Source organism: Camelus dromedarius, chromosome 35 (assembly GCF_036321535.1).
Source record: "Camelus dromedarius isolate mCamDro1 chromosome 35, mCamDro1.pat, whole genome shotgun sequence".
Lineage (NCBI taxonomy): Eukaryota > Metazoa > Chordata > Mammalia > Artiodactyla > Camelidae > Camelus > Camelus dromedarius.
This window is the reverse complement of record NC_087470.1, coordinates 15,928,647-15,949,494: the sequence shown is the minus strand read 5'-3', so window position 1 is coordinate 15,949,494 and position 20,848 is coordinate 15,928,647. Positions and strand designations below refer to the sequence as shown.

Below are 20,848 nucleotides of genomic sequence, written 5' to 3'. Positions count from 1 at the left end.
CAACAGGCTTGATGATGGTGTCCCTTGTCTTCTTACTCTTAGGCGGTTTTATGATGCCTCAGACCCTACCTCTACCTCACGTAGGGCTGTGCATATCGGACGCTTCACGGTAAAGGCACTGCGGGAGAGTAAGACGTAACCTATGACCTTTCTTCACAAAACGCAGCGAGGATGCAGGCCCGGGGTACAGGTCAGCGTGCGTGCGGGCCCGAGTCTGCGAGGACACTTAGAAAAGTGGTCCCGCCGACGCACCAGGAAGAGTTCACCCACCAGGACGGCATCAGGGCTGGAGCAGGAGGCACAGGCCCCGTGGCCATAAATGCTCCGCCCCGTAACTAAAAGCCGCCGAGGGGGAGGCACGCGGCGGGGGGCGGGGGGCGGGGGGGAGGCAGACGCCGTGTCTCAGGCTTGGAGCCCACACTCTGCAACCACGCGAACCCCCCGGCCGTTTCTCGCCAAAGCAGCGTGCAAGTACGGACTGCGCGCTCCTTCGGTTCAACTTCAGGGGAACCACCTTTGGCACATCCACAGAAAGATACCTAAAGGACAGCGTAGTTAAACCTAGGGTCCAAAAGGGTTCTCTGTTTCCCAGGCTGTAAGAAAATCAGACACTTCCTCAGGTCTTCCTGAAAGAACTGAGAAGACTAACGAGCTTCAAACGGCTGACAGTGAACTAGGATGCGATACCGCATGAAATACCAAAATAGAATCATGATGTCAGAATCCCAGGGTTTTCTGGGAACAGCTTTTACAAATATTTATAAATTACAGATACAAAAACAATTGCATTAATACAATTTTATCCTTACCTGGAAACAGCTACATTTCTGAAAATCTATTTTTCCGTTACAAAAGTAAGTAAAAAAAAAAAAAAAGTCACTTCCAGTTAAAGGATTCAAAATTCACTTACACACTATATTTCGCAACACTGGCATGGCATCTTGGAGGAGAAAATGCTTCAAGTTCCAATTTCCAAATCAAAGGAGCAGCAAATTACAGCAGAGCAACGTAATACTTAAACGCTTCTATTTTTGAACTCAGAGTTTCAGTATCAAATGCAAAATAGATTTAATATTTCTGTTTGTATTACGTTCTGTGTTTTCAGGGAGCAATGAAAATAAAATTTGGTTCTATCCTCAGCACCGGATGCCTTTACACCCGGCCCATTGCACTGACTTGTGCTAACGGCCCAGCCTGTCAGGGTTCCCGTTCCTGGCCTCTGCCGGCTTCTCCCCGCCGCTCTCCGGCTGCAGTCGGCTCCCCGGGCCTCCCACAATGCGCAGCACCACGCAGTCACCCCTTGAGAGCTGAAGAACTCACGCTGAAGAAACGCCACCTCGCATACAGCGTCGAGTCACTCTCTAAGCCTTGAGTTATTTTAGAATCAACGTAAATATTAGAATAACGTACAAGGGATCGTTCAACTACATACAATGTGAATTAAAACGTAAAATATTTCTTCAGCAAGTCTTTGTGTGAATATACTGTTTTTCTCTGTTCCAGTTTACAGAAGGAGCCGGTGGGAAGAAATATTTTGGACGAAAATTCATTAATCTGAAGGCTGGAAACAAAACCAGCTAAGCTGATTTATATTTTTGAAACAACACCGCAAAAACAAACCAGCTCTTAGCAAACAAAAAAATTTAGAATGAAGTAAGATAGGTGTTTCAAAATAGCAAAATAAGACGGTGAATGGAGAAAATGTTGACCAAATCAATCAGACCAATAGTAGTCCCCCTGTGGAAAAAGCACCTTCCGGGGAAGGAGAGCTTGCTTTCTCAAAAATCTGAAAACTTAAAGGCTGCCGTTAGGGTGCGTCTCAAGTCCCCCCTCTCTGGCTGAACACCCGAGCACTCAATTTCCGCTTTTGTAAGCACAGCATTGATACCGTGTCAGTACATGGCCACTGCCAAACCACACAGGATATTTAATTAAAAGTATGTTCTTAACACTAAAATATGTTACATTTAGTCATTTTTTTCAAAATGGATAATAACACTTAAGTTAAATTCACCTATAATCCATACTGTGTGGTCAGGACTTTGGTTGGAATGAAACAGAAGTTCAAATACACACAAGAGCGTAACTACTAATAAAAGCCTCGAGCTGCCCACGTGGGGCTGTGTAAAACACACACCTCCACGGTTACAGATCCAGAGCTCAAAGTGCTCATTGGTCTTCTGACCAAAAGCCAGAGTCACATTTGTGTCTTCATACATTCTGTGCGAACAGAAGTCTGACTCAAGTAACCAAAATGATTTTATGAACTTTACAAGGAAAAGGCAGCACCGTCTTGAAATAAGGATGCTCAGAGAATTTTCCACTTTAATCATCCTGCATGTATCTATCTCAGACTCAGCTCTGTGAAGCGTGGCCGCACCACGTACACTTTGAGACCCTGACTCCAGAAAGAAGTCACAAGTAAGGCACTGAGTTAAGAGATGAATGTGGACGAGATACAAGGATTCCTTCTGCTCTGAGCACAGCTCACACATGTCATTTTTAATCACGACAACTGACACCGAGTCCTACCTGAAACAATTTTCCCTTTCGGCCCGTGCCACTGGAACGACGGGTCCACCAGCTCGGAATTCCGGAGTTGCTGCGTGACACACAACACGTGCGGGCTCTTCCGATGGAGCAGGACGTACACTTTCACTGCAAATACAACATTAACATGTTCTCATAGCATTTCAGGCTCATTCACGTTCCACAGCGGCTTGCATCTGGCACTCTGGGCTGCACGTTTTCGTGCGTTTTCTTTGGACTGTTGCTATTACCTGATGAGAACTCAGTGCCACTGCGCTCCACAAAACTAACACTCAAGACGCACTTACTTGGGTGTGAGAACGTATCTCAGTCTCAGCACAATGCACTGGTCTTTTTATTCAGAGCTCACAAACACTAACTTATTTTATTCTCAGAAATGTATTTTAATTACAGAGTTCTAATTAATTCTATATCTAGACTTCATCCGTTTTCCGAAGACCAAACCTGAAAGAAAGTGACAAGATAAATTTGTTGATTACAGGAGTAACAGACTGAAGATAAGAAGGCAATCGTTATTTAAATAAAATATAAAGTAATACTTTATATCTTTGGGATATGGAATGATTCTTAATGTAAGAAGCATAAACATAAAAAGAAAAACACCGAACTCAACTCCTTAAATAATAACAATTTCTGTTCAGTCCTACAACACAGACAAAGTTGACATCTGGGACCAAAAGCACAACCAACTTGGCATCTGGGAGAAGCTGTCTGCAAAAAACACAGTCAATAATGAATTTATAACTGGAGTATAAATAATATGAAACTGACTCCTTCGAGGACAGCAAGAGAATGATGGGCAGAGGTAATTTAACTTTCAGTTTAGCCAAAATGGAAAACCTGGACGGCACGTCACGCCGTGAGGGTGTGGGGACAGCACCAGTGCGTGAAGCGGAAACTGCAGAGCAGCTCAGCGGAGCGGCTCTCCTGACGCTGAGAACGCCCCGTCCTGCGATGAGGACCTTCTAATCCTGCGTATCGCAAACCCAGAAACCTTCTCAACAGGCACAGGGTGAAACCCAGAAAAAGGTCTTCACACACAACAACAACAAAAAAAAGAAATGAATTCCAAGTGCAACAAAGATGTAAAGAAATAATTACTGAATGAATGGAAACATGAGGGATGAAACTAGAAAGAAGTAAAAAGGGAACAAGATAAAGAGGTCACAGAATGGAAAGCCGGCTGACCGCGTGTGACAGAAGAAACCGAAGAGGTTCTAGGTGAGAAAAATCAGGCAGCCAGCATTTTACACAGGGACAACTAGCAAAATATATAAGAACCTACTCTGGGATATGAGAAATACGTATCAAACAAAACTAATGCGTTTTAAGGATAAATGTAAGCATATCCGGTAGAAGAAAGCAACAAAAAGGGAAATTAGTTACATGTAACTTTTATAATTTATGTTTAAAAGCTATGTAGTTTTTTTTAAAAAAGTTGTGATTATCAGTGAAAATGGCAGAGTAAAGAATTCCAAAAATCACCCCTTCATAAAGGTAATGAGAAAAATGGCATAAACTGTCAGAATCAACATTTTCAGAACTCTGGAAATTAATCAAGACTTGCAGCAACCCAGCAAAAGCAACCGGATCTGGGCATGACGGGTTAACTGATCCTCGTTCAGTTACCGACGATAATTCAGCTGCCCCACTCCCATCACCCCTCCCCAGCTCTGCGTAACCCTGAAAACCACCTGCCGCAATGGCTCCAAGAACCAGCAGCCTGGCAGCCGCCGGGGGGCAGACGGGCTCAGACGGCCTTCAGCGCCTCCCTCCTGGGGCAGCGTCATCACCCGACCTTTCTGGCAGGGTCCTGGACGGCAGCACTCACAAGGCGGGCTTCACCGGATCCAGCTCGGAGCACGCCCACCGCAAAAAGCCTTTTCCACGAAGGGCATTCGTCAGAAACCACAGCGGTAGACAGAGGCGGCCACTGAGCGCTGCAAATGCCTGGCGCCGTGGGCACGGCCGGGGGAGCATCGGGCTACCGAAAAGCTTCCGAGGAAAAGTGGGGCGTGACACGCCAAGGGCACTCTGCAAGGCCTGGCACATCCCTAGGGAGACAGGCGGCCAAGTGCCCGCGGCGTGCGGCACTCGGCCAAGGCCGGGCGAGCTCGGGGAACAACGAGAGGCCTTGCCGTTCCCTCCTCGGGCTGAACCCGAGGCCCTGCACACAGCAGAGCCGTCAAGTGCCGGCTGGCCGTGGAGGGCGTGCCACGGCGGGCACGCCCAGCGCCTCCCAAGAACCAGCAGACTAACTGTTCTGGGCGTTAAATGAAATGTCTGCCGAGCCATCAGCCCAGCTAAGCCACCTGAGCGGACTCGCCAGTGGCTACACAAGACAGAGAACACATAACGTAAGAGCTAGCTCAGAGAAGTCACTCAACAAACACCACAGGAACACCTCGGCTCACCGAGCCTCACTTTACTGTGCTTCACAGATACTGAATTTTTTTACCTTCAGTGGCTTGTAGCAAGCCTGCGTTTCAGATGACGGTAAGCATTTTTTAGCAGCAAAGTATTTTTAAAATAAGGTACGTACATTGCTTTTTAAGCTGCAATGCTATTATTGCACACTTAATAGAACACAGCACAGCGTAAGCATAACTTTCACAGGCCTGGGGAAAGCGAAAAGCTTCATGCGACTCGCTCTACCGCGACACTGGCTCCGCTGCAGTGGTCTGGACCTGGCCCCGCAGCGGACTCCGAGCTGTGCCTGTACAGCCAGCCGCGACGACGTGAATCCCGGTGAGGGGGAGGAACGCGGCCTCCCGGGCACTGCACAGTATCACCTACAACGTCCAGTTTTCAGCCAAAAATAGGAGTCGTGCAAAAACCAAGGAAGTGTAACCACAGTCAAGGGGAAAAAAACAAACAACAGAAGTGTCTCTGAGGAAGGCCGAATTTCCGAGTCACTGGACAGTGACTTTAAATCGGTTATTTTAAATACGGTCAAAGCACATCATGAAGTACCAGAGAAAGGTATGCAAATCACGTCTCTCCAAAGAGAAAACGCCAATAAAGCATCAGAAACTATAAAACAGAGCCAAAGAAAAATTCTGCATTGAAAAGTACAACAACTGAAGCGAACATTCGCCATAAGGAATGAAGGGCAGAACTGGGCAGAGGGAACAAAGGATCAGCAAGCTTTAAGACAGAGCGACCTTGCATTATTCCACCCGAGAAGCAGAAAACCAGACACATAAAGATGAATGGAGCGCGGTAAGAGGCCGGTGGGAAGCCATCAAGCTGGACGGCAGATACTCAACAGCCATGGGAGAGTGCAGAGAGAGGGGCAGGAAGAGTACTTGAAGGGAAAAGGCAACGCTTCCCCAAACTGATGAAAAGCCTGAGCCCACACATCAAAGCAGCTCAGTGAACCCGACCTGTAGTAAGTAGAAAGAGCCCCCACCTCAGGCCCATCGTAAGCAGCTGGGAGAGCCCCAAAGCAAAGGCAGAATCCTGGGGGCAGCAAGAAGAGAAGCAACTCATCGCACGCGCGTGACCCTCGACGCAATTAGCTTATTTCTCAACAGGAACCACAGTGAAGTGGACGGTCTGAAGGGGCCGAAAATAAGTAAAGTGACCGACTTAACAACAAAATGTTCTCCCCAAGGAAAAGCCCAGCAGCAGCCGAACTCGCTGCTGGCTGCCAACAGGCGCGGGAAGGAGAGCTGACAACAGCGCGCCCCAAACTCCCAGAAAGCAGAGCAGGCGGGAACACGCCCCACCTCAGTCTGCGAAGCCACTACGGCCCTGAAAGCAAAACCAGACACAGACAACGAGAGAGAACGTCAGACCACTTTTCCTTATGAATCAGGACCTAAAAATCCTCAAAGTACCAGCAACCAAGCCCCGCAGAATGAAAAAGGATTATGCACCATCATCAACTTAGATTTATTCCAGAAATACGAGGCTGGTTCAAAATATAAAAATCAATCGATGTATTCCTGTATCATATCAACAGGAAAAAGGACAAAAACCACATGATCATCTCAATATGCACAGAAAACAGTTTGACAAAATCCAATACCCTTTAACAATAAAAGCACTCAACAAACCAGGTACAGAAGGGAACTTTCTTAACCTGATAAAGGCCATCTGCAAAAAACAGCTCACATCACGCTTAATGGTGAGAGACTGAAACCCGTCCCACCTGCCACCCTCAGGAACAAAACAAGGCCTGCCTGCTGACATCAATACTGAACGGGAGGTTCTATCTGGAGCAACTAGCAAGGAGAGAAAGGCATTCATATCGGAAAGGAAGAAATAAAACTATTTCTATTTGCAAGTGACACGATCTTTAATTTAGAAAATCCTAAAAAAGAAAAGGTTGGGGAGCTAATTAATGATTCAATGAGGAGACAGGATACAAGGATACAACAACAATTTACAAAACTCAATTGCATTTCCATACAACTGCAATGAGCAATCCAAACACTAAACTGAGAAAAACGTTCTATTCACAATAGCATCAGAAAGAGTAAAATATTTATGGAAAAATTTAACAAAAAAAAAGTACGAGACTCACACACTGAGAACTTTAAAACATCACTGAGAGAAATCAAAGAACACCTAAATGAATGAAAAGGCACTCCACGTTTATGAACTGGAAGACGTTACAGTGTTAACGTGGTAATACTCCCGAACAGACTGCATGCAGTCCCTATGAAGATCCCAGAGGGTTTTTTTCCAAAAATTGACAAGCATGGAATCTCAGAGGACCCAGAGTAGCCAAAACAATCTTGAAAAAGAGCAAATTTGAAGAACTCACACTTAATACTTTCAAAACTGGCTATAAAGCAACATTAATCATGGCAGCATGGTACTGGCATAGGGGCAGACATACGTATCACTGGAATTTAGAGTCCATTGAAAAAATACATCTATGGCAAAATGCTCTTCAACAAGGGCGCCAAGACAATTCAACAGAGGGGGAAACGTCTCTGAGACACACAGTGCTGGAACAAGCGGATATCCGCACGCAAAAGAATGAAGGCTGGCATCTACATCACACCACATGCAAAAAAATTAAATATGGATCAAACACCTTAATGTAGGAGCCAAAGCTATAAAGTTCTTACAAGAAAACACAGGATAACACTATGTGACGTTGACTGAACAATCATTTCTGAGATATGGCTCCTAAAGCAACAGTACCAAAGGAAAAATAGAAATGAGACTTTATCATAGTTTAAAATGTGCTCTTAAAGAACACCATTAAAAAGTGAAAACACAATCCACAGAATAGAAGACAATATTTGCAAATCCAATACCTGACAAGGGTCTAGCATCCAGAACGTATTTTAAAAAACTCTTCCAACTCAACAATATAAAAGACAACCAAATTAAAAATGGGCAAAGGACCTGAACAGGCATTTCTGCAAAGAAATTTGTTTATTCAAATAGTCAATAAACACATGAAATGAAATTCCACGTATCAGTCACTGGGGAAATGCAAATCAAAACCACAATGAGAATCCACTTCACACACACTAGGATGACTATGATTTAAAAAGATGGACAATAATAAATGTTAATATGGATGTTGGGAAATTTGAATCCTCATACATTTCTGATGTGAAAGTACAACAGCTCAGGCTCTCTGAAAAACAGTTTGTCAGTTCCTGAAAATGTGAAACACAGAGCTAACATATGTCCCAGCAATTTCACTCATAGGTATATACCCAAGAGAACAGAAAACATAGGCTCACACAGAAACCTGTACAGGAATGTTCACAACAGCACTCTTCAAAATAGTCAAAAAGTGGAAACTTTCTAAATAGCCATCAACTTGATGGACACACAAGTATAGTATATCTATACGGCGGAATATTATTCAGCCATAAAAAATGAAATATTGATATATTCTCTATAACACAAATGAACCCTGAAAACATCATACTAAGTGAAAGAAGCCAGACACTAAACAGCACATAGTGTTTGATTCCACTTATATGAACTGTCTCAAATGGGAGAATGCAGATAGAACAGAGAGTGGATCAGTGGTTTCCAGGGGCTGGAATGTGATTGCTTAATGGGTATAGTGTTTCTTTTTGGAGCAATGAAAATGCTGTGAAATTACATATTGCTGATGGTTTCACAAGCTGGTCAATATACCCAAAACTAATCAGGTGTATACATTAAAGGAAGAATTTTAAGGTATGTAAATTTACCTCAATAAAAATAATATATATACATAATATATACAAAAAGTTGTAGACGCTCATGTAACTACTGCAAAATCTCATTAATCCAAAATCTTTATGATTTATAGCTCTCATCTGAAAAAAGTTTTAGCATACTGAGCTGCATACATTTAATGCTTATTATATAACAAGCAAAAACACTATAGACAAGTTTAATTAGATAATCTTTAGAAATAATTATTTCTTGCACACTTAAGCAGTTACAGCAAACAGAATTAGTATGAATCTAACTGTATGGAAATAGCTTTAATCGGCTTCCGTAGTAGGAAAGGGGCCATAGGAGAGGAGGGTAACTGGGGAACAGCAGCCTTTTGAAAAGGGCTGACAAAATTAAGCCAGATGCCAGTTGCTTTCTTACCGTCGCTGCAAATCTACTTATTAATACCTGGAAAACCTGGTGATCCCACTATTTTCGCTGAATCCTGGGTATAGCGGAAACCTCTTGGTAATCGAAGCAAATCTCCAACTATCAAACATAAGAAGAACAGAAATGGTCAACAATCTGCCTCATTAGTAATTTTGAACTATTCAAAGAGCGCAGTGTCACGGTATATTGGTGTCCGTTGAGGGGGAGAGCCATGAATCAACATCCTCTGATGTCTGGTAGCTCTGTCCCGCCTCTACCCCCCACAGGCTCCAATGAAATTAACGCACCCACTGCTCCTCCCGTCATGCCTCACCTCTGGCTTTTTCTACACCCACTTAGAATACTCTCTTCGTTTTTAAAACTTTAAATCTCCACCCTCCGAAACTCAAATCACAAATCCCTCCTCCCCCAAGCTTTGTCCTTATTTCTTACTTTCCACAGAGCATTACCCTCATCACACTCACTCTATATTGTATTACAGTTCTTTATACACATATATAGTTCTCCTTATTTGATTACAAGCTCAATTGATAGCAGAATCCATGTTTATGTCAACTTATCAAAATGAGTACTATTTGATTGCCTTCCTCCAGTTCCCTTACCCCCTACCCCCACTCCCACCCCTGGCAACCCTAAGTCCAATCTCTTTTCCTGAGTTTGTTTGCTTTTGAAATAGAATTGACCTACAACGCTGTGTTAGCTCCTGTTACACAACACGATGATTTGCCATTTCTATACACATCAAGATGATCACCGTGGTAGGTCTACTTACGACAGCTCACCATACAAAGACATTGTACAGTTACTGACTACATTCCCCACATTGTGCATTTCCTACCTGTGGCTCATTTATCTTGCAACTGGAACTGTGTATCTCTGAATCTCCCTGGCCTAGTTCTTTCCTCTGTATGTTCTCTGTTTCTATAAATCTGTTTATGTTTTGATATGTTTGTTCGTTTTTTTTTTAATTCCATACAGAAGTGAAAACATGCAGTGTTTGTCTTTCTCTGATGTATTTCACTCAGCATAATACCTCTATCCCATTCAATGTTGTTGCAAAAGGCAAGATCTCATTATTTCTTATGGCTGAGTCCACTAAATGTATGTGTAATCTGTATATACACACACACGTTTTTTATCCAGTCATCTACTGGTGCACACTTAGGGTGCTTCCGTATGTTGGCTATTGTAAGTAATGCTGCTATGGACATTGGGGTGCATGTACCTTTTCTAATTAGCATTTTTGTTTTCTTCAGGTAAATACCCAGGAGCGATGTTGTTGGATCATAGGGTAGTTCTATTTTTAATTCTTTGAGGAGTCTCCATGCTGTTTTCCATAGTGGCTGCACCAATTTACATCCCCACCAACAGAGCACAAGGGTTCCCTCTTCTTCACATCCTCAACAACACTTGTTCTTTGTCGTCTTTTTGATGATAACCATTCTGACAGGTGGAGGGCAGTATCTCATTATGGTTTTGATACGCATTTCCCTGATGATTAATGTGCTGAGAACATTTTCATCTGCCTGTTGGCCATCTGCATGTCTTCCTTGGAAAAATGTCTATCCGATCCTTCACTCATTTTTTAAATGTTAATAGTTGGTTTTTTGATGTTGAGTTGTATGAGTTCTTTGCATATTTTGGATATTAGCCCCTTATCAGATATATTGTTGGCCACTATCTTCTCCCACTCAGTAGGAGGTGGCAGTCAAAGGCACAAACTTCCAGTTATAAGGTAAATAAGTGGTGGGGATGTAATGTGCAACATGATAAATATAATTAACACTGCCATATGTTATGTAGGAAAGTTGTTGAGAGTAAACCCTAGAAGTTCTCAAGACAAGGAAACTTTTTCCTATTTCTTTAACTTTGTACCTATGAGACGTGGATGTTCACTAGACTTGCTGTGATAACCACTTCACGATGTATGTAAATCAAACCGTTATGCTGTGTACTTTAAACTTACACGGTGCGCTGTGTCAATTACAACTCAACACAACTGTAAGGAAAAAAGAATGTTCCTTAAACCTGGAGGAGAGAGGGAAGGGAGGCAGAAAAGGAAAGTAGGGTGAGACTGGGGCGGTCTTTGTAAGCCATGCTTTTAACTCTGCAAAAACCAGAGTAAATAAAAGAGTTAATCAAAAGAAAAAAAATCCGTACCAAGCACTACACCTTGCACACAGCATCTGCTACAGACAACATACGCTGGTACTGCTCGGTCATCGGTGAATGAGCCCATGTGACCGACGTGGCAGTGTACACAAAACACGTGGGAGAAGCAGCATGAGAAACGCAATGACGCTTACACCCAAGTAATCTCGGTTAACAGGGAGGGAGCACTGCACAAAGAAAGGCGTACGTATTCAAAGCCCGGTGACCTGGGTTTAAACCCCAGCGGCCGCTCTCTGCTCTTAGGACAGTCTTGTCAGTTTTCTCATCTGCAAAACGAGACTAAATTCCAGACACAGGGCCACTGGAGGAACTGAACGGACTATTGTATGAACAACACTGCAAACCATACCAGTAAACAAAGAATGCTGAAGCCATCAAGGCACCAGTGGCTGCCACCACCCCACAGTGAAGACCAGCCTGCAGCCCGGCTCCTGCAGCCACTCACAATGGTGCCCTCTGAGCAGACTCAGAATAAGAAAGGACAGGACACTGGCCCGACAGCTAGGTGCTTCTCAAAGGAATGAATTCAGTGAGCCCAAATGTTTGCTCCCTCCCATACTAGAAAAGCACTAAATTCTTTAACTTGAAATGTCTATTTTTCTTTAGATAAGTAATCTTTCATTGTTCCGACTCCCTGGTCTTTGCTGTAAAGCTGCTGTATGTCCTAGCTCCTCCCCTGCCTCTTCGGAGGGGTCCCTCAGAGCCATCTAAGAGGCTGTCATCCCGGCTCGAGTCCTCCCACCAAATAAAACATAACTCTCAACTTTCAGGCCGTGCATTTATTCCAGTCGACAAACTATAAAACGCTACAGGAACGCCCCCTGGCTACTCATAAGGTATCGCCTGCTTATTCTGCACCTTATACCTCACGTCTGATCTTACTCTTAGACCAGACAGTGCGTGCGTGTGCATGCACGTGCGCGCGCGCACACACACACCCCGCTGCAAGTCTAGTCTAAGGTCGCGCGCATGGTCAAGACGCACCCTCCTACCACAGGGCAACCCACGGCTGTTCTGGAACGATCCTTGGGCTCCCGGTGCCTGGACTTGGCGCGTTTCGCACCATTTCCTTTTGTTCTCCCGTACATCCCATGCCTGCCTCCACGGCCCTTCCCCACTCACATTCCGGGGTGGGGGGACTTCTCTTCCCCATGCGCCCCCTTCCCTGAACAACTTTCACTTTAAACGAACCTCTCCTGTGCCTCTTGACTATTCAATTCCGGGAGACTCTTTCTTTTTAAAAAAGGCCTAAAATGGGGCACACAAAATAATGCAGCCGAAGCCTTTCTAGTCAAGTGACAACCATTTAAACTCTCACTTCTGAATTATCACTTATATTTCAGACACATAAAACAGCCTTTCAGATCTCTGGATACAAAGGAGGAAACATAATTATACGTAGAATCTAAAAAAAAAAAAAAAAAAAAAAGACAAAGGAACTTATTTACAAAACAGAAACACTCACAGACAGAGAACACTCGGTTACCAGGAGAGAAAGGAGGTGGGAAGGGATAAATTGGGAGTTTCAGATTCGCAGATATTAATAAACATGAAATAGATAAACAAGTTTATACTGTAAAGCACAGGGAACTATATTCAATATTTTGAAACCTATGGTGAAGAATATGAGAATGGATGCATGTATGTCTCTATGTGACTGAAACATGGCGCTGGGCACCAGAAACTGACACAACATTGTAAACTGACTATACTTCAATAAAGATATGTTAAAAAAATATTATTAACATAATAATAATGACACAAGTGGACTAATTATCCTTTGCTTTCTTGAATATGGGAAAGTACATCTGACTGTCCTTTATAATTGGATTACCGCGTTGTTCTTATTTTGTGATTGGCTTTGTTCCTCTGGTAACTAGGTAAGTTTAAAAAGCTATAGATGTATTCTGTTCTTAGAAACAATAATTAATACATATATGAAAACTAAAGAAAGCGCAGTATACTCTCTCTCTGTATTTACATGCAGTATAATGTGTATGTGCAGTAGAACAATAATAATTACAGCTAATAAAACTGAAAAGGAGGAGAATAAAGTAGTGAAAAGGAAAAAATAAAGTGAAAAAGAAAAAATAGTGAAAAAGAAAAAATAAAGTAGTGAAAAAGAAAAAGTAGTGAAAAAGAAAAAAGTAGTGAAAAATATAGCGAAAAAAGTGAAAAAGAAAAATAGTCATAAAAAAATTCAGTGAAAAAGAAAAAAATGTAGTGAGAAATAAAGTAGTGAAAAAGAAAAAAAAGTAGTGAAAAAGAAAAAAGCAGTGAAAAAGAAAAAGAACAAAGTAGTGAAAAAGAAAAAAAGTGAAAAAAAGCAGTGAAAAAGAAACAAACCAGCAGCAACGAAACGAGCAGCCTCTGGAAGCCCCGCCCCCCTGCACTTCCCGGCCAGCCCGGCAGGGGGAGGCCCCGGCCGCGGGAACCTAGGCATCCGCGGGAAGTCCGCCCGTTTTGAAGCGCAGGGGCCGTCGTGCGGGGCGGGCCCGGCAGGGCGGTCACCTCACGGCTCGGGCGGCGCGGCCGCGGGGCGCCGCTCCCTCCCTCCCTCCCTCCCCGCCCCGCCCGCCCCGCCCCGCCCCGGGAGGCCCGGGGGACACAGGGGACCCGCCGCGCCCGCGCCGCGCCGACGCCGCCTCACCTGACGGAGGCGCCAGCACCGCCGAGGCGGAGAGCAGGAGGACGACCGCCGCCGGCGAGAGCGGAGAGCCCGCGGCCCGGGCCCGCCGCCAGCCCCGCCGCGCCCGGCCGGGGGCCGAGGCCGCCATCCACACGCCGCCGCCGCCGCCGCCGCCGCCTGCCCACCGTCAGCGCAGAAGGTCGTTAGGCGGCGCGCGCCCACCGCCCGCCGGAAGTCGGCGCGGAGGACCGGAAGTCGGCGGGCGAGGGCGGAAGGCCAGAAGGACCGCCCACTTCCGCCCGGCCGGGGGCGGGGCAGTGCGGCCGGAGGAGAGGCGCGCGTCCCGGGCCGCCGCCGCAGCTCGGGGACGCCTGGGGCGCACGGGCGCCGGGGAGCGGGTTCTGCAGCCGGAGAAGAGGGCTTGGCCCTCGGAGGGCCCGCGTCGCGGGGCGGGGCGGGCGTGTGGAGCCCGCGCGCGGGCCGAGCGCCCGGCGCGGCCTGGGGCCGGGCTGGGGAGGCCCGGCGCCCGGAGACGCGGACCGCCCCGACCTCCCCGCCGCGCTCCGCCCGGAGGTTCGCCCGACCCCGCGCGCGCGGGTAGCCGGAGCGGCTCGGGGAGGAGCAGCCCGCCTGTGTGCGGCTGGGAGAGTTCACCGCGTGTGGACACTGCACACCCGGTGCTCGGGGCCCGGCCGAGGACGGTGCGCCCTGCCGCCTTCGGGAGGAAGGAGCGGGCGGCCCGGGGCCAGGCCAGCCCGGGGTGCGCTGGTCCCGGGCGGGCGGCCTCCAGCCGGCGGGCCCCCGCCTGCGTGGGCCCGGGTCTCGGGGAGTCGGCGCCGTTAGGAGCGTGCGGGCCCCGCCCCGGAGGGCGTCGCCCGTGCTGCCCTGGTGGACGCGCTGGGCGCCCGGTCGGCTTTGCCACCGTTTTAACCTCAGCCTCGTAGGGTGGCTTCTGGTATACTGCAGGCATTCGGATAGTCCACAATTTAAAAAAAGGAAGGGAAAGGGGAGGAAAAAGGAAAGAAGGAAAGGGAAATGGGGGGGGGGGAAGGGAGGAGACAAAAGGAAAAAAGGGAAAGAAAGAGAAAGGAAGGAAAAAAGGGAAGGGAAGAGAGAAAGAAAAGGAAAAAAGGGAAAGGAAGAGAGGAAGGAAAAGACGGAAGGGAAGAGAGAAAAGGAAAAAGGGAAGAAAGAAAAGGAAAAAAGAGAAGGGGAAGGGAAGAGACAAAAAAGGAAAAGGAAAAAAGGGAAGGGAAGAGAGAAGGAAAGAAGGAAAAAGGCAAGAAAGAAAAGGAAGAAAGAGAAGGGGAAGGGAAAAGAAAAGGAAAAAAGAGAAAGAAGGGGAAGGGAAGAGACACAAAGAAAGAGGGAAAAAAGGGAAGGGAAGAGAGAAGGAAAGGGCCCACCTGGCGGGACCAGGATGAAGGCGTTTCTTAAGGGTTATGTAAATATCCTAGGAAATCCTTAGTTCTTATTAACAAAGTAAATTGAAATTTCTGCATTTCCCTTGTGGTTTTTTTTTGGCTACAATTATACATGTGTTAACTAGTAAGATGTATACAGTACAGTTTATTGCACTGAGTAGATTTACTCCTTCAGGACTTCTAATCTACATAAAGTTCTGCATTAATTTAGCTTGTTCCTGCGTGTTTAATAAAGAGAGACCTGGAGGGCTTCGATCCAGCTGGCACTTTGGCCAAGGTCTTGCTGTTCCTCTACACCTGGTAAACATATCTATTTACTGAATAGTGCCCAGTCACTACATTTGTCTAGGCACATATTCTACTACAACTTTTAATTTTTATAAGCAAGTAAACCTGCATGATACGATTTTTACCAAATCAGTGTTGAACTGTGGGCTTCTAGTGAATAAAGGGTACAGGGGACTATTCAGGCCGTGCTAAATCCTGAGGCCTGTGTTTTCTGTATCCAAGAATTGGCTTCAGTTCATCAGTCCATCCCCCCCCCCCCCAGCCTCGGTCTGCTGTGCAAATTCCAAATAGTCAACCTGAGAATAGGAAGTAATATTGGCGACCTCAGTTAATGGGTGGTGTGAGTCCGAAGGGGGAAAACTTATGGCTGAAAATCAGAAAGTAGGTCTGCATTCATGTTTGCATTTTGCACTCCAGCAGGGATGCTGTGAGCCGTTGCGCCCAAATCCTATGGCCTGGAGTTCCTTCGGTAGCAGTTTTCAAGCAAGACCAAGTTAATCTAGTTGAAATGAGCTTTTAAGTGGACAGTATATTGATCTCTCTTTTTTATTTTTTTTCCACATGTGAGCTAATGGCTGCTACGTGCTGCAGTTTCCTGAAATGACTTAGGGACCTCCTTGCTCTCACTCTGGACGTCAGTCAGGGTAGCAAAAAGATGAGTAAGGACAGTTTAGGGCACGTGAACAGTGAGTCTGTACTTTGACTATAAACTGCAAAGTACTTCCCTTAAAAATTAGATTCACTAGTTTAACCATTGTATAATACACCTTCATTTTTTTGCCCTGCATTTAAATGTACATTTATTTAGGTAGTGTGTTTTGTGATTTATTATAAGGTAAATAACTAATTACAGTCAGATACATTTTAAAAAATATATTGTCACTCGGTTAACTGCTTTAACTTAGACTCTACCGACTCTCACTTGCCCATGAAATACCACCTTAGGGGAAAATTTAAAAAATTACATGTGCACGGTTTCCCTGAGCGTTGGTGAGGAGACCATCATGGGGGTGGCACCCACAAAACTGCTTTGTTCTTCCTAAGAATTAAATTATGATGTACGTAATAAATGGTCCAGTGTGGTACAGTTCTAGCCGTTGCCAAGCAACAGGGACTCTTGTTTGTTTTGTTTCTGTTCTGGTCCCTATTAAGGACCTGTCCTTCCTTTGGTGCAGGAAAAATACCTTAAAAATTAAAAGAAAAAAAAAAGCAACCTACTCTATTGATATTTAGAAAGCCAGATCGAAAACTATATTAGATTAACCCATCCTCCTTGATGATTGGAAATCCAGGAGTTTTATAGTTAAAGGGAAAGGGGACACCAGAAGACTTAATACACAGTCACGCAGAGTTTTAAAGAGGAAAGCCATGGCCCTGGATTGGCAGCACGCGCCTGGAAAGATAAGCATCGCTGAACCGTCCTTCCTTTCCGGAGCGAAGGCTGTTGAGAACAGAGATTACCCACACTACTGTCAGCTCTTAAGGAAAATGAACATGCCTTTTGTGAGAGGGGTTGAGGACAGACACGACTGCGGCAGGATTGAGAAGAAGGGCAGCCCAGCTTTCCTCAAGTTCCAGCCCCACCCGCCTTCTGTGCTGCCGGACTACCATTTGCATTACCCTCACCCGCCGCCGCCTGGCCCGGGTTACCCGTTGTTTCCCCTGCGGGATGATGTCCCCCTGGGGGATCCCTGCTCGGGGTTTCTGAGTCCTGGTGGCGACGCCGAGTTAAGGCCTGGCGTTGGCAGGAGCGTCCCAAGCCTGGCAGACGTCAGCGACGTGAAGCCCCAGCATCGCGTCCCCAGGCCAGACACGGGATTTCAGACGAAGCTGAAAAGGGAAAAAGTTTTATTGGAAGAGCTGCAGCAGGACAGGAGGTGGAATTCCAGGGCAGTACCAGACGTCTCCATCAGAGCAAGACTTGGAGGTAAAGAGACTGACCTGGGTTTTGCTACTTGTAAACACCCAGACCAGGGAGGAGGGTGTGGATCCCAGATTCAGGATGCGGCCGTTAACGTAAAACTGCCAAGAACCGGAGAAGGACTTCTTGTTTTTAAACCACAGATTGTAGGGGGAAAAGGAGGAGGAATGATAAGCCTTTTATGAACCTATTTGTAGCAGAATATTGGTTTTCGTGAGTGTAAGTGATCAACACGAAGTGTGTATCGGATAACTTAGTCTAAACGTGGAAACAACCTAATTTCACCACAAGGGGATTTACGTTTGATTTTAATAATTGTGTATCATGCCTCCTTAGCTGTCCGTCTCCCTTGAAAGAATAAATCGGCTGGTGATTATGAACGAGTTAGGTTCCAGGGCCTGAGACGGAAGGGGGAAGTCGTCGGAAGTAAATTGCTGGGGTCTCGTAAAAACAGCAGCTGAAGGATGGGTGGGTAAGCGCAGCGCAGCCGTGGGAGCAGGGTTGATAACCGCTGCCTGAGAGCTGCCCCTTGCGGGGGTCTCTGTAAGGACCCCCGGGGGTGTCACAGGCCTGGCCCGGAGGCGGCGGGAAACGCTTCCAAAGCAAAGCCCCAGGCAGCGTGCCTGTTAGAAACGTGTCTGGCAGGCAGGGGGCGACAGGTGATGAACCTGTGCTGGCCAGGTGCTGGAGGAACAGACGCGGAGCTGGCCTCCGCAGTGAGAGGCCGCGCCCGCCTCCACCCCCTTCAGCACCCCGCCAGGCCCGACGGGCCCACGAGGGGAGCAGCAGTTGGCATCCCCACTTTTTGGAGCAGTGGGGATCCGTGGTTCCTGCCACTCCTCCGAGAAGAGAGGCCATCGGCACTTGGGGCCAGGAAGGGGGTAGGAATAAAGGCAGGGGTCGTAGGAATGAAAAACCCCACCAGACAATGGTCCCCATCCCCACTCTCCAGATACCCAACCTTTGAACGAGAAGGAACAACTTGCTAAGAGATGAGCACAGAATAAGAGTTAACGCTTTTAATAGACCTCCAGCAGGTGGTCTCCGGGAAATTCCTTAGTTTGGAATTTTCAAATAAATAATATAGCTGAGGTTCAGCGACCTATTTTAAGAAATACTTTATAATCCAGCGGCAATGCCGTCGAGGGACATACGGTACCACTGAGAAGCAAGTGCAATTCATGCTGAGGGAGCCCTTGGTGAGTTCAGGTCCGTCTGGCAGATACAGGACGTTTTTCGTCGATGCTGAGCTACCGACCAACTTCCGAACCTGTCAGGAAGGGAGCTCGAGCTCAGCCTTTCGCTAAGGTTTCCATGGACTGTAATCGTCGTTTCAAGAACACGTCTTTAAAGAATGCAACGCATTTTCCACTGGAGTCCGTTTTAGACCAGGGTGTCACTTTGTAAGCAGCAAATCCCAGCCTCGTCCAATGTTCAAGGGCAAACTTGTTGGTTTGTTTTTGTGAGTTTTTCCAAGGGTGGACTGTGAAAAAAATGATTCCAGCAAGTTAGAGGTTGCAGAAATCATTTCTTGAAGCTAACTTATGGATAGAACTTATTATCTTAGTGTCAACTTTAAAGTATTAACTTAGGGTTAACAGGCATTACGCCTGCAGGTTAGAACCAAGTATAGAGTTCGTCCAGCCTCTGTTTCACTGCCTAGGTCAGGACAACAGAATCCACTCAAATCCTAGCAGAAAGCTTCCTGTCTAATGTAATTCGTGTAAAAATATTTACGACAAGGGAACGAGCCAGTAACGTTTGTTAGATGTGGGAGCGAACCAGTAACGTTTGTTACGAAGCCTGCAACTTTCACTTCCTTTGTGCATAAATTCTCTTATAAAATCGTAAGAATTCAATGAATCAAGATGCTTAAAATACTTGGCACAATTTGTGGAAGCTGGTAAAGCATTTAATCAGTCGTAGCTGTTAACTAGCCCTGCCTGCAGTGCAGGGATTGGGTTCAATGTCGTTTCCCCTGGGCCTCCAGGGGTGTTGTGGATTCTGGAAATAATCATTAAGTATAAGTGATAAGTGTGTACAGTTTTTAGCCAGACCTAAATACGCATAGTTTCTCGTACATTCTGATAAAAAAAAAAAAAAAAAGACAGGCTGTTTTCTCAGAATGAAGTATGTCACACACCAGCGTGCTTGTCAGTGGGCTTATGTAAATGTCAAAACATGATCCTAAGAATAAAAAAAATAAATAAAAATAAAAAACCACGATCCTAAGAGATTGCATTGCTGACGTCCACGCAGCCACCAAGCCCAGCTCACCTCACCTCTGCTTAGACGTCTCTGTGCTGCCCCCCGCCGTCTCCCAAACTGTAACTTTTTAGTTCATCTTTTGCTGAGTTAGACTAATTCATGGGGCAGAGCTAAAAAGCAGGGGCCTGAGTCACAAGCCCCCGTGGAGTAGGGGAAGGACGTCTGTGGTCCAAGAGTCATCCTCACTGACACTCGTCCCCAGTCCAGACCAGAGGCATCGGCCAAAGTCGTCAGTCTCTCCGATTAAACCTTGCCCAGGGCGGTCTGTCTGGAGCTTAGGTCCGTGGCCGCTTGGCCCTGACTTTGGCCTGCCTCTTGTTCATCTTCCGCCTTCGCCTGCAGTCTCACGATGCAGCCGTGCGCATCCTTGGGTCAGTCCTCTTGAGGACTGTGATGTTGCTGTCACAGGGCAGGCCTACCGTCCGCACACCGTTGTGAGCATCTCAAAACCAGGAAACCTGTTTTCTGTCTTCGTGCGTCATCTGCTTCCCTTTGTCGTGCAGTAAATACTTGTTTAAGGCAACCTTCACATTTTGTAGTCTGTTGTATCAGCAGGTGAGTCGCTACATAGTAAACTCTGTGTCTCGCCAGCCCCAACACACACACAAACACACACACACACACACACACACACACACACACACACGCAGATTCACGGCACCCAACATGTCTCTTCCATTAACGAGTAATAAACAACAAATAATTCTGCACTATTGCAATTACCCCAACACGTAAATTCCAGAGCTATTCTGTTCTCTCTGCTGAGACAAGCTGTCAGATAGTCCCTTGAAAAATCGATTAGCACCACGCAGTTTAGCTTTCTGGTGGGAGAAGGAATTCCTGCTGCATTTTGTGTGTATGCATCCCAAACACGTGCACCTTTGTTTTCAGGTTGGACGAGCCCCGTGAAGGTCACTCCGCTGCAGCCTCGTCGTGAAGGATGCTCAGTAAATCACACATACACGTTTGATGAGGACGCAGCGCGTACAGTAAGGTTTTCTTTCCAGATGGTGTTGTGTT

At 46.2% G+C, this 20,848-nt stretch overlaps 2 protein-coding genes across 11 annotated transcripts in view; one reads left to right on the top strand and one right to left on the bottom strand.

Moving 5' to 3' along the window:
* ZPBP (zona pellucida binding protein) overlaps positions 1-14,121 on the bottom strand; it is a 47,664-nt gene extending 33,543 nt beyond the window's left edge. For 3 of the 10 annotated variants that reach the window (XM_064482366.1, XM_064482370.1, XM_064482369.1), the window contains exons 1-3: positions 13,949-14,102; positions 9,145-9,225; positions 2,533-2,658 (exon numbers count right to left, since the gene is read on the bottom strand). In XM_064482366.1, coding sequence (XP_064338436.1) covers positions 2,533-2,658; positions 9,145-9,225; positions 13,949-14,075 — 334 coding nt within the window. In that variant the 5' untranslated portion in view covers positions 14,076-14,102. Of the gene's footprint in view, positions 1-910; positions 1,171-2,532; positions 2,659-2,837; positions 2,995-9,144; positions 9,740-10,351; positions 12,686-13,948 lie in introns of those variants that run through there. The other 7 variants (XR_010379126.1, XM_064482368.1, XM_064482362.1 and 4 more) reach the window with 6 other exon arrangements.
* Positions 14,122-14,474: 353 nt separating this feature from the next.
* Positions 14,475-20,848, top strand: part of SPMIP7 (sperm microtubule inner protein 7) — a 35,118-nt gene continuing 28,744 nt past the window's right edge. Inside the window, exons 1-2 of the mRNA XM_031444993.2 lie at positions 14,475-17,566; positions 20,720-20,817. Coding sequence (XP_031300853.2) covers positions 17,008-17,566; positions 20,720-20,817 — 657 coding nt within the window. The 5' untranslated portion in view covers positions 14,475-17,007. The remainder of the gene's footprint in view (positions 17,567-20,719; positions 20,818-20,848) is intronic.